The sequence below is a fragment of the Oxyura jamaicensis genome, chromosome 15 (assembly GCF_011077185.1).
Source record: "Oxyura jamaicensis isolate SHBP4307 breed ruddy duck chromosome 15, BPBGC_Ojam_1.0, whole genome shotgun sequence".
In the NCBI taxonomy this organism is placed as follows: domain Eukaryota; kingdom Metazoa; phylum Chordata; class Aves; order Anseriformes; family Anatidae; genus Oxyura; species Oxyura jamaicensis.
Genome location: NC_048907.1, coordinates 2,446,919 through 2,460,473, shown reverse-complemented (window position 1 = coordinate 2,460,473; position 13,555 = coordinate 2,446,919). Strand labels below are relative to the sequence as shown.

Sequence of the window (13,555 nt, the reverse complement as noted above, 5' to 3'; positions counted from 1 at the left end):
CCCAGTACTTTCAAGTACCTTGAACAGTACATAAAGTATTGGCAAAGGGCTCCAGCACCTTGACTTTCTCACCACTTTTTTTTTTTGTCCCTTCCCTTTCTCTTTACCAAGGGGAAAATAGTACCAAATTAACAGAGAACATAAAAAAAATTCAGCATTAATCACCAGATTGGTGATCCATACCACTAATCTCCTTAAAAAAAGTGTACTTCAAAACAGGCAAAGCAGAGCAAATCCTCTATTTCTGACCTCTCCTAACTTTTCTGACCTATAGTTTCTGACCTCTCTCTTACCTATAGTTTCCTTAGAATTTGGCCAAAAGACAACTAATTAACATAAAATAAGACCTTAGAGAAAAAACTTCTTTATTATTAACCAGGTTTTTTTTTTTTGCTGGATTATGTGCCTATTGGCCTGGACTGCTAAATAACATCTACACAATGTTTCTTTCATGTTTCAAGAATTGAAAATAACTGTACAAGGTTAAAGTACAAAAGTACACAAGACAGTGGACACGAAATATCCATGTATGAGTTTATCCCATCTGCTGCTTGGTTTGAAAAGTAGAACTTTAACTAAAAAATACTGTCCTTCTAAAGTTCTGTCAAGTTTAATGGAAGTGGGTATAACCTGATTACAACACTAACACCAGTATCACTGATCTGATATTTACAAAAAAATTGTATTTATCAATAAATTAAAGTCAATGCAACACCCATGCAAGCTAGAATGCTAGCTTTTTGGTGAACAAGGACCCAACATTTGAACAAGAACCTTCCGAAGTCCCAAACTTTAAAATTGCTCGTTTTCAAACTGCATCCATTCCTCGCATTGAAGATGTAAACCCCAATCCCATTCCTCTTTGCGTATGCGTCTGTGATCTTGCCATTTCATACTGTGCATCTAGATTTCTGAAAACCTCTTCCTGTTGTTTCAGCGTTTTGTAACTCTCTTCATCAACTGAACTACAGCCAGCTTCATCCTCACTCTAGAAACCAGATAAAAGAAAATAAACATTAGCTTTGTAAAAGTGCTTTTCATATGTTACAGCTGTCCTAAATTCTTAGTAATTTTGTTGTTCTCAAAGGCATAATAATTCAAGCATCTGGTTTTACTGCTGTAACATTCCAGCATAGCTTTTGCTGTGACAAAGAAACACGTAGATTCCTTTGCTAAGGCCCTTTTTCTAACTCATTCAAAATAAAAATCTCCATTTAACTATCTACACAGAAATAGCTACAAAATACAAACATTCACCAGATTATGAATATTGACCTGGTTAGTTACCACTGTTGTCACAGATCTGAACAGATTCAAGAAACACGATCAAATTGTAAAATTTGAGTTTAATTTAGATATTGCTTGTAAACTGCAATAAGCAACGCTGTAAGTATTTACTTGTATCACATAGCAACAGGTTGCCTGATAACCTACAATTAATAGCAAGTTTAAGTATACATTCGTAACTCTTTACCTTAATGCCCATCAGTTTTCTGAACTTGACATTTTGGTCCTTGTTTCCAAAATTTAATTTCTCCCATATTTCTGCAGACTGCGATTTATCCTGCACAAGATTAAAGCAAACATCACCTTATAATATACTTTTCCGATAATATCACAATATAACAAGAAACAAAGAGCTGTACTGAAAATGAAATCACTATGTAGCTGTAAGCAAAGCTGGTGGCAAAATGTTTCCAAGTTACGTCTGACATTTCTGTGGCATCTCCACAAACTTTTTGTGAGGAAGATCTGCTTACCACAGGTTTCAAAATGAGGTATGATCTTTTCTTGGACAGATGTACTCATTTCATCAAGTTTGGGAACCTTGTCAGAACACAGGCCTGAAGTGAAGTATGGTATTTATTTATATTTAAATGAATGTCTAATGTTAGCCGTCAATTTTCAGTAAGAGACTGCCTGTATTTGGTATTTAGTCTTAAGTTTTATTTACTATTAAAGTTGACATTAACATTTTTGAGGTATAATAGGATCTTATAGTATCAGCTGTTTTCCTAAGGTTTGTGTCACTACCACTTGTCACTGAAGGTGTGGTCACCTTAATCCTTTCACTTCCCTAATTTTACCCTGGATGTTTTTAACATGGTAAATAAGTACGAAAGCATTTTAACTGAAAATAACGTTAATAAGCATTCCTGAACTACCGGTAAGATGTTTCCAAACAAGATTTTATGAAATTAAGACATTACCCCTTCCTTTTTGCCTTGCCAAAGCATCTTCCGCTTTTTCTCTTGTTCAGCAAATTTCATGGGATTCACTGCTGCTGGGTTGTAATAGCTAGGTACGGCTATTCCAGTCTCTGCTAGTGCTTTTGCTTGTAGTGCTGCCATTTGAGCTGCCATTGCTATTTGAGGAGTTACTTGTGTTCCCGATGCCAGAAGAGCAGCAACATTAATAACAGAACCTCCAGTGGCTGCAGCTGCTAAAGAAAAAACAGTAACTTGCTATCACATGCTAAGTTCACACTTTTTTTTTCCAAAGACAAATACTTCCCTTCGTTAGCGATAAGGTGAAAATAAGAAATGCATGATAACTTATAAATGCCATATTTATATTTTAAGAAACAATTCTCCAGTAGTTTTAGTGAAAGTCAAAATAATGCATCTCATGCTTCCAAATACCCCTGAACTGGTAAACAGCTTTCAAATTTTTGCTCAATGACACATACAGGAAGGGTCCCATGGACATCACAAAACTGTTTACCAGCCTAACATACAACATTTTTGATACCAAGTCACCAATATTATAAAAGAGAGTAAGAAATCCTATTTTTTTTTTTTCCTCCCCCATCTGTCTGATACCCCCTCCTCTTTATTTCCTATTTCTACTTGTCATTCTTGGATGGACTAATTTAACAATTAACCAAAGGAAAGTCAAGCTGCACTCAGCACATAAGCTTGCATTATCTTCCACCCATGTTATTCTTCAGGAATTAATATTATATTTGTAAGTCACCTGCAGCCATTTCCTGTTGCTTCTGTTTTTCAACCATTTCTTTCTCTCTCTGTTCTTGCAATTTCTTTGCTCTCTCCAACCTAGAAATAAATGCATGAGTATAAAAATATTTAGACATGCGAAAGTCAACAGCAGCAGCATATTTATATTACATTTCATTAAAATTGTAACAATTTCTGACCTTCTGGCTAATGCTTCCTGTGCATCCATAGCTGTATTTCGTCCCCGAAAAGGTGGTGGACTTGGACTCCGGCTATGACTCCTGCTGAACCTTCGGGGCTTTTCAATTCTTTTCTTGCGCTCTCTGTAAGCAGATTTAAGACATTTACTAAAATAATGGAGGTATATATATAAAAAACTTAACATTACATAAAATATTCAATCATGTCTCTCAATAATTGTGAAAAGATTAATTTGCAGAGCTCTCAAAAACAGCTTTCACAGAGATTATACTAGAAGAGTGTAGCAGTCACGCTTGCATTGTAACAAAGCAGAGTTAAAACGGAGTTTTTCCAACTGCAAGATCTAACAACATGTAATTCTGGGTATTCATCTACCCTTTTACTTAGTGTAAGAGATTTTTCATTCCAACTCCTGACAAGCAAAATTGTCACGTAACTTGTGGTATGTCAGCTGCAAGAAGACTAAAATGGATCAAGGCTCAAGAAGGCTTTAAAACAATTAAGACTTAACAGTACTATCATTATGATAGAAATCAGCATTGTGAATAGGCCCAAGTCAAAAACTGTACTACTACTCATGGAAATTACTGTTCTCCTCTCTGTACTTGTCACTAAAATGTTCTTGTGCTTTTTTGAGGGAGGGTATCAAACAAGATGGGAAAGCTTATTTAAACACTAAAAAAAAGCTCCGAAGGACAGTACCTGTGCAGAGGACTATGATGCATGCATTATCTGAAGGCTGACAAACTGAAATGAATCCAGCTTAAATTTATTTTCAATCAAGACCCCAAAACATCCGGTGCATCTATCATTTAATAACCTCTCCTCCCAAGTATAAGTTGCTGTTACAGGATATACATCTAGTTTCTTTTAAGCAGCAGCCGCTGAAAATATACAAACTACCATCAGCAGTTATTTTTCTTTGCCAGGATGACTAATAACTACAAGAAGTAACGGTTTATCCTTATTTAAGCCTCTGGTTGATGTTCTGAACAAAGTCATCAATTCTAGAAATTTCCAACAAAGCTTGAATTACAAGAGAACGACCAGATTTGCCATCAACAACAAGTTACGATGCACATGAGATGTTTCTGCAATTTGATACTTAAGTGTTCTGAACCATCTGAGGCAATGACTAACTTGAGTACAGCCACTTTAAATGGTATTAAACTACTCAGTTTCTTCTGTTTGCAATTTGTGCAGCATCCCCAAACATCATGAAACGCACCCTGAAGTCACAAAACAGATCCTTGTTTACATGACAAATCTGGTAGAATACAAAGGAGTCAAGACTTATCTTTTAATAGAAGATGGCAAGATGCAGATTCAGGCACTGGGAAGTGACAGATCTGCATTCCTGAGATAAGATGTAATGCATGTTTCAAAGATACCTTCATTTTTGCCGTGCTGGCTATTGTAGTTTGGTCTTGTCTTTGGTCTGATGCTTTATTGCACTGGTAAACATCAAGGAAATAAATATTTGAGCTTTTGTATTTAAGTATTTTCATTTGAAACAAGCAGATGGTGTCATGTTTTCCATCTTTCATTTAATCAGAGCAACGCAACAAAAGAAAGGGTGTATGTGCTCACAGAACAAGAAGATCACTTTAAACACTAGAGAGGACAGATCACTTGGTAGTGTGAGCTTGAGGTTATGCAAACATCACCACGAGAAGGTCAAGCTCTACTGTTTAGAAATGCTACTGTCATAGCCTGTAAACTGCAATACAGCAAAACTGCATTTGATAACTAGGGGGAATTTATTAGTTTTAACAAGTTAGGTTTCCGCATCTTGCTTATCTGGCTTGTGAAGAGTTTTTCCTGAAGTCTGCCTCAGTTATCTTTCCAACAGCTTCTCCTGAGCCTAGAAATGATAAACTGTTCTAGGTAGCTACTGTTAAAGACTCATGCCTCACTATCCTCCCTTCCCTAGCATCTGAAAAACAAAACAATACTTAAAATAAATGGATTCTTGCAGTCTATCTATCCATCACAGTTAAAGAAATTCTTAAGCTATGACTATCCCTGACTACGCCTTCCTACAACTGCTGCTCTGTTTCAGGTAATTTGAATTCTACTGCAGAAGTTAAAAAGGGAAAGAAAAAAAAGTTCTGAGATGTGAAGTTTCATGGAGCCATTACACAAAGTGTTCAAAGCGACTTTTTAAGAACTTTAAACGCATGTAATTTATAATACCTGTAAACAATGGGAAACTGGAACCTTACACACCATGCTAAAAGGTGGCTGAAGTACCAGTAAGCACAAGTAACGTGTGTATACCAATTGAAGACCCAGCTCTACTCACCCCAGCTGAAAGTTTGGTAGAAAGCGCATGCCAAAATAAATGGACACAAACCATGTAATTCAACATGTTCTCCAGAAACACAAGTCTTCTTAACAGTTTCTCAAGTGATGTTGTAGCGTTACATTCTTAAGTCTCCAATGGTCCACTGTAATATTGAGTAGTCATACCCAATATCTTCACCATTCAAATATGCAATTTAAAATATGCTAGTGAAAAATATTACTAAATGAACTGAACACTGACAACACTTTCTTGGGAGCTTTGAAGGGACATCAAACTACACCCTACCTACTTGTTACTTTAGACAAGCAGGGTGGGAAAATACACAGCTGTCCCCAAATGCAGTCATTACATCATGTTTCAACTTACTCATTCAGAAAATCCTCCAGGACACTAAGAAGGTGACACATGCAAATAGACTGAGAACTCCACAACAAAACAATGAATGAATCATTGGCTGGAAAACTAATTCCTGTGCAGGGAGGAGAACCTCAACTCTAGCATATTCCAGGTGAGGCACTGATCTCAACTCCGTCAGACACACACACAATAAACTAGCATTTGTTCACCTAGATAGTTTCAACCTGCGCTTCTGGAATTTAAGTCTGAGGAACAAACGGAAGCACCCAAAATAGCGAGAAAAAGTGATAATATTCTTTTTTGTAAAACTCAACATGAAAGCTGGTAATGACTAATGAAGAGTAGTACGCAGATTAAAAATTGTCCATCTGACTCAGTTCATCTCAGCACTACAGTACCTGTGCTAGTTCACACAAAGAGATACACACAAATATTTAAACAGAATTTGTTGAACAGATAAGAAGTAGAAAATACTCTGTTCAGAAGGCCCACTTCTATTATGATACATTCATAAAGACATAATTAAAGTAGTCTCTGCTAACCGTATTACTCTTGCATAAAATACATCAAAATGTTAGTTGCATCTGTCTTTTTTCTCTATACAAATATTCCTAATTTAAGATGGTAAATTCAGCTCTGACACAAGAAACCCAAAGAGCTTGAACTGGTAATCATACCACTCAGAACATTATTTACTTTCCTTCTAAATTATCAGCCAGCTTTTCTAAAGTAGTGGTTTTAGACAATACCCTCGAAGTAACCGATTAAGCTTTTCTAATTGCTAACATGAAAATACACTATGAAAAGCTGAGGACCTGACACACACAAGCTGTCTAGGACAACTGTTTCTATCAACACAGACACACCACCCAGAATTTAACCCACTATGTTAATACAGCTAAGGGGGGGGAAGATATACTGAATAGGTGTTAACTGGCCAAACCCAGCATTCCTTTATACAACAGCACCCCACAGACTATTCAACCATCTCCACTAAGCATACGTACACATTAACACTTACCTGCTTCTACTCCTAGTTCTGCTTCTGCTTCTACTTCTATGTCTGTGTCTAGATCGTGATCTTGAACGAGATCTTACACGGCGCTTTCTCTCTCTGCTGCGAGATCGGGATTTTTTCCTATCACGACTTCTACTACGATGACGTCTGAAACACAGGTCCCAAATTCCTCATGTTTAAATTCCGATTTTAGTTAAGGACTTACATTCAAGTTTGTCACCACAGGCCAAAATGCATCAGGCAAGGTAGGGTAGACTGCAACTATCACATGGAAAAAGTTCATGCCTGAAAGAGCTTAGAACTAGGAGATGAAATGAGAAAGGAATGAAACACTACCATCAGCCACCACTGACGAGTGACTTACGCAGAGGAAGTAAACTATCATACTCATCAACATAGCTATTTTTATTTGTTCAGTGAAGTGCACACCTGCACTTCTGTCCCGTCAATGCCAATAGGGAATATATCATATGTTCCACTGATAAATTTTCTACAATTTGTTTGTAAGTTATAAACTTGGGCTAACAATAACATCACCTATATAAAAAACTTAAAGATACTTAGTAGCTTTACTCAGAAGTAATCTGGAAAAAACAAGTAGTAAATACACTATTCAATCAAATCTGGAACATACAATATAATGATACTTCAGAGTTAATTTAGGTCAGCAACAAAATTCAGTTGTACATCAAAGTCAAACCAAATTCCAAACACTGTTTTTGTGACTTTTTTTTTAAAAAAGAAAAAATAATTGTATAAAACAATTTACCTTTCACGAGACCTGGATCTTGAATGACTCCTCCCCCTTGATGATTTTCTCTCTTTGCGTTTATGTCTATCCTCACCATTTTCAGATGAGTTTAGGCTATCTCTGCCCTTGTCAGAAGAATGTTCTTTGTCATTGTGGTCTTCAGATTTGTGCTTCTTGGAGGACTTCTCTTTGGATTCGTGTCTTCTTGCCTGTTTTAAGAAGAAGTTGGTTCTTTCAGGAAAATAGTGCAACAAAGAGAGTTAGTATGGGTATCAGAAGATAAAAAATGATAAGTTGTGATGCAACATTAGTAACCTTAGGAGTGTGACTCAATCAAGAGCGATGGGCAACTTTACCTAATGCCACCATCTACCCAATGTTGCAAATGCACACTATCATTTATCCCCCTTTTCCCTCCTCCCCACTGTCTAAAGGAGTTTTGAAAACACCCATCAAGGTATCTTTACACAGCTTCCATGAGAGTTCACAGCATTATAACAACTGTCATTCTCAGTCTTTGTCCAAAATTCAAAACATAGTATGTGCCTATCTGACAACTTAACAGATATGCATATATACACAATCACATTTCTAGTTAACATTAAGTATTTGTCTAAGTCTACCACGTAGGAAGAATCAGTAAAATCCATTCATACAGATGCAGACATACACTATTTTGCTTTTGGAACTAGAATACTCCTCTATGCATCAGTAGATAATTGTTTTTTAGAGCAAAACTCTCTTCAGTCAGTAACTTCCAACAGTTTGTAAAAAGCAAAATAGAAAGTAATATGGTTGATCCCATTTTTAGTATTTAAAACCAACATGCATTACTCCAGTACCTCCCACAGTAGATTTAAATTAAAGATTTGCTGCTCCACCATACCGCAATTTCTTCCTGCAGTGTCTCTTAAAAAAAGATTCCTTTTTATAGCTGCAATGCTAAAAATACTTAGCAAGGACAGGCCTGATTTTTGCCAGTGTTTTCCTTAGAGACTAAGTCATGACATCAACACCTTTTCTTAATATACCCAGTTTATTTTGTACTCTTTCTACCATAGCCCACTTAAGTCCTATACTTAACAATATTTTGCTTCAAGTCAAAATTTTATGATATAACCATTTTAGACTAAAACTCAGTTCTTTTTTTTTTTGCTTAACTGAATCTATTTTATGTTAAATACTCTTAAAATCTGTCCTTAAGCATAACCCTCTGTCAAAACAAACACGTCAGGAGGAGATGCTGTAACTAGCTCATACCCACTTATCCAAACATTTTTAACTTCTTATTAATGTATATCAGGTTCTAAATAAATTCAATTATAATTCATGTACATGTGTGATGTGTTAAGATGCTTTTTCCTGCTTTTACAGTATTTTAACTTCTTGAAGAATTACTTGGCACATAAAAACACAGTTGAATAGCTTAAGATATTACTTGAACATTAATTTTAAATATGCATTTATATAAGTAGCTGTTCTGATATGTATGTATTAAAAAGAATTATCAATATTCAGTATTTAGTCTACAGACCATGATCTTCATCTTGCAAATTAATGAAAACAGTAAATCTACCATGGGACAGTTCATAATATGCTCACAGTGAAATTTAGAAAATGCCAAATACATTAAAATTAGATATAACAGAATGGTAAGAACACTGGACAATTTCAAACAAGGAATTTTTTTTTCTGAACATGAAAACCACTTGTCTTTTTTTTTTTTTAATCAGTCTTCCAGGCACACACTTAGTAATAAACACCATTATATCCCATAACGGATTTAAGATACTTTTAAGGGAAATATGAGTTTGAATGACTAATAGTTACCTTATCATGAAGTAGGCTTATAATTTTGCTATCTGAGTCTGCAGCGTCTTCAGTTCAGTCTCTTCGCGCATTAGCACGCTGAGTATGATTTATTATAGAAATGTTATCATGTGAGCTAAACAATATATTCAATTTCACAAAAATTCTCCTAGATTATTTTTCCTTTTCCTCTTTCCTTAAGAAAAAAACAGAGCTTCCATTCGAATTGGGGAAAAAGTTCCTGACCCAGGTTAAAGTTAGAAGTCCCTCATCTGACCCAGACTGCTATTGCCCCACATAGCTTTAGCTTCCTTTCTATTTTGATGCTCCTGGATTGTTCATTTCATCTCTTCTCTGGTGTGTAAGCCAGTTATTTCCAAAGCATTACTGATGCTGTCTCTTCCATTCCCTTATTTATATATATATATTATGAAAAAAAAGAAAGACAGCCTTCTGAAATTTTGCTGCTACTGTCATGTTTCCAGCTGACCTAGCTTGTTCGTCAAGCTGTGACAGTCTTTACAATTAATAGATGCAATAGACAGAGCTCAGTCAGGTGGGTAATTGTTTTTAATGTATTTAAGTAGATTGATATGTATTATTGGAAGTCCTGAACATTGGCCAGGATTAAAGCCACCCAAGGCTTTTGGTTAATGGAAGCTCTGTGAAAGTCATCAAGAACACCATTCTACTTCTCCATATGAATCCTTTCACTTGGCTGTTTCCACAAAAAAAAAAAAAAAGAAATAAAAAAGAAATTAAGTTACTAGTTTCTGAAAGCGATTTTCTATAAAACTATTACCTTGTCAACATGATGGCTGCAATCATGCTTCACTATGAAAGAATCTCCATTTCCGTTTTTAAGCTTAAAGTTTCCAATTTCTTGTACTTACCATAAAAGTCATTTACATAGGTTTACACATATGTGCATTACTACAAGGTACTTTTAAAGCTGCATTGTACAATTACCTAATCACTACAAAGTGTTAATTACCTCTTTGCTTCTGCTCCGGCTTCTGTGTTTTCTTCCTTCAGCATCTGGAGAAGAAGATATTTATTATCATTTACTAAGCTAAAGAGGAGATCAGCTGACTATGATCTTTCAGTTTCTTTTAGTTATTCCACTACACAAAGCCAAGAATACAGACTTAAAACACAAACAATACTATTTGAATACGTACTGCAGAACATGAACTCTTTTGCTCTGACAGCAAAAAAATAAGTTTGTCATTCTAGTCGCATTGTATTTTTTTAGCCAGTTAACTTAGTTTTTGTTACAAACCATGCAAACGTCTCTCTTACTAACCAAACCTAATTAAAATAAAGACAGTAGTTTGTTTGGTTTTTCCTGGAACTATTTTTATTACTAGCCTCCCCATCAGATCCTCTGAAGACTAATAATCTAAGTCTTTAACATTTCTACAATTTAAATTGAAAAAAAAAAATCAATAACGTATTTAAAGATACTTATTTTGATTTTCCACCCTTTCTTTCCCTGTTTTTATCAAGTTACGGAGTTGTCTATGAAACAGCTTTAATGACATTTCAGTTCTACAAGCATATACAATTTAATTATAACAAAGTAAAAAAAACAACAGAACTTTACTAAGCATCTTTGCTTCTATCAAGACCATACCTGATTTCCGTCTTCTTTCCCTTGACCGTGAGCGGGATCTTGAATAATGATGCTTTGATGTTCTGGGAGAACTAGAGGCATCTGATTGTTCCTTTTTCTTTTCTCTTTCTGGAGAGGACTTTTCTGGGGCTACTGCCTCTCGTTCTGTGTCACTGCCCTACACGTGAAAACACAATGAATAAGAATCAAAAACTTCAGATTTCAAAACAAGAAAAAATCATTTACTTTTACTTCATCTGATGACACACTTAAAGTTGTTTTCTGTGAAGACAAGCCTGTGAGTAGCCATCCCACTATTAGTTAGGTAAGAGTTGGACAGACTTGCAGCAAACTAACTGCATCCAGATTGATTTTTCAAAACTTTATTACAGAACTAATACACTGCATTTCGCTCTCTCGTTACATTAGAATGTGCTTTTTTTTCCATGAGCTTTTAGTAAAAAAAACAAAACTCGGAACCCTTTATTAAATTACATTTTTATTACTTTGAAAATAAGGCAGCTAATTTTTCTTAAACCACAACAGATACTATGAGTAGTAGATCAGATGTCTTGATCACTGTGGTTAAAACAAGCATATTAATGGTAGACTTCCTTAGTAACACGCTAGGGCATGTTATGAAATACAAATCTATAGATTTATATTTCAGCTACTACTGCTCAGTCTGCCCAATTCTTTATTAATTTGGGGACGCACAGAGATTTATCTGTATATCCTTTAGAGCGTAACAGAATCTCTAAAAGTTAGAGAGAAAGCAGATCTTTACCTCCTGTTTCACACAGTATGCCGTATCTAGTTCAAACCAGATCAACATCTGGAGCACTGAACACTTCAGACTGCATCTGCAGCATAACTTTAACTACTGTCTCAGTGTCCATTCTGAATACTAATACTATTAATACTCCACCCACTATCCTGAAACAGCAGGAACCAACTCCCTGACTTCTGATCTTAGCCATCACAATCCTCAGCATTCTTCATCTATCAGATGCTTCTATACACTTCTTCCCCTTCTACTCAGTCCCTCCTCTTTTTAACCTAAGGTTTCCAAACGACTCACCTAATAGAAGTTTCAAAGAAACTTTGACATCTGTATTAAATTAACATTTTGAAGTTACTTGAGCAAGATAAGGAAAAAACCAGCTAGCTCTCTAAGTTAAATGTAGTATCCAGCTGAATTGAGCCCACTCCTACATTTTCGTAGTCCCACTACCCGTACGCACTGCTGTTAATTAATGCCCTTGTGCTCTCTCAGCCTTAGAAAAACAGAGAGCAAGGAAAAGCTGACAGACTTCAATGGGACTATTTTCAGTTCTTAAATTACCGGTGGATAGGCCACGGGCTCAGGATTAACATCTCACCTGGAACTGCAGAGGAACTTGAAAGATAACGCTTGCAATTTAGATATAAAGCAAAGAGTCCATAATTAGTCCTTAAGCCTTTTTTTTTTTTAAAAAAAAAAAAAGCTTATTCTTAATGGATTATGTAAACTGAGAAACCATCCTTTCCATGAGGAGAGTAACTTTTGTCCCGAAGTTCTGTTATGTTCTTGGTCATGTTTCAAAACAAGAATTTACAATATTAGATTCAACACCAAAAGCTACTTGAAGTCCACACAGAAAAGCCTTACCATGTTAATTGTCTAGTTTTTCTGCACACTGGAGGGAACTAGGCAACTTTTGGAAAAAATTATTCACACCAGTTGTAGAGAACTGCTTCTGCAGCACCCGCATGTGAAGCCTAACAATTTTTAAAAAGAACAAAACTAAACCCTTAGCCCGTGTACGAAGGACGGTGATCTTTTTTGGACTCCAAGCAAAGATAACTCCAGCAAAGAAGTTTCCCAACAACGTTAACCATAAAAAGGGGCAGAGATGCAACTAATTAACCACTAACCTCAACAAGACGATAAAAATAGCGGGCCTGTGAGCAATCGCAAATAAAAGTAAGAGGAAAAGGGGGACTGCATCAACGAGAACCGAGCACGGCCCAACCGCCGGATCCTTCCCCCCTTCCCTCAGCTGCCTAAAAGCCTGAGCCCTGGGGAAAAACCCACTCCTTCAGCCCCAGCACGCCCTTCCCAGCCTGGAAACGACAAGACTGAGGCCACGCGGCCTCTCCGCTTCTCTCCAAGCCCAGACACACGAGACAGAAACTTCTGGAAGCGGGGGGAGAAGCGAAGGGGGAGAGCGGCCCCCCCCCCCCTGCCCGCGGCCCATCATGGCGGCGGGGAGCCGCCGGGCGCCATTTTGTCTCTCCGCGCACACGGCTCCCCGGCGCACACCCTCCCCATCCCGCACTGCTCTCCCCTCCCGGCGCCCAGCAGCCCCCGTTTCGGCTCCCTCCGCCCCTCTCCGGCGCCCAGCGGCCCCTCACCGCCATCTCCGCGCTCCCCGGCCGCCGCCGCTCCCCTCAGCAGCTGCTCGCCGCGACGCAGCCTCCCTCAGCAGCGAGGCGCCCGGCCCCGCCCCCCTCTCCCTTAGCCGCCAGGTGCCCGGATGTAACCGCGGGCGGGGCC

The 13,555-nt window shown here is 37.3% G+C and overlaps 2 protein-coding genes across 5 annotated transcripts in view; one reads left to right on the top strand and one right to left on the bottom strand.

Moving 5' to 3' along the window:
* Positions 1-341: 341 nt before the first annotated feature.
* Positions 342-13,542, bottom strand: RSRC2 (arginine and serine rich coiled-coil 2). 4 transcript variants are annotated; one of them, XM_035340486.1, is made up of 10 exons: positions 11,038-11,135; positions 10,396-10,439; positions 9,423-9,500; positions 7,611-7,823; positions 6,845-6,988; positions 3,158-3,280; positions 2,977-3,056; positions 2,211-2,443; positions 1,475-1,564; positions 342-988 (listed from the first exon to the last, which is right to left on the bottom strand). In XM_035340486.1, exons 3-10 carry the CDS (start codon positions 9,428-9,430, stop codon positions 809-811), a joined length of 1,071 nt encoding a protein of 356 aa, XP_035196377.1. In that variant the 5' UTR covers positions 9,431-9,500; positions 10,396-10,439; positions 11,038-11,135; the 3' UTR covers positions 342-808. The 4 variants fall into 4 exon arrangements, with proteins under 4 accessions (XP_035196377.1, XP_035196376.1, XP_035196374.1 ...); XM_035340485.1 differs by lacking the exon at positions 9,423-9,500 and adding an exon at positions 13,414-13,542 and having other exon boundaries at positions 346-988; positions 11,038-11,194; XM_035340483.1 differs by lacking the exon at positions 9,423-9,500 and adding an exon at positions 13,414-13,542 and having other exon boundaries at positions 346-988; positions 7,611-7,801; positions 11,038-11,194.
* Positions 13,496-13,555, top strand: part of KNTC1 (kinetochore associated 1) — a 36,801-nt gene continuing 36,741 nt past the window's right edge. Inside the window, exon 1 of the mRNA XM_035340471.1 lies at positions 13,496-13,527. The gene's annotated coding sequence lies outside the window, so the exon portion shown is untranslated. The remainder of the gene's footprint in view (positions 13,528-13,555) is intronic.

Coding starts and splice junctions, on each gene's coding strand:
- RSRC2 (XM_035340483.1), bottom strand. Junction 10,440..11,037: donor GGAAAGAAGACGGAAATCAG/GTATGGTCTTGA, acceptor CTTCTTCTCCAG/ATGCTGAAGGAAGAAAACAC. Junction 3,281..6,844: donor AGAACTAGGAGTAGAAGCAG/GTAAGTGTTAAT, acceptor ATCTGCTTACAG/AGAGCGCAAGAAAAGAATTG.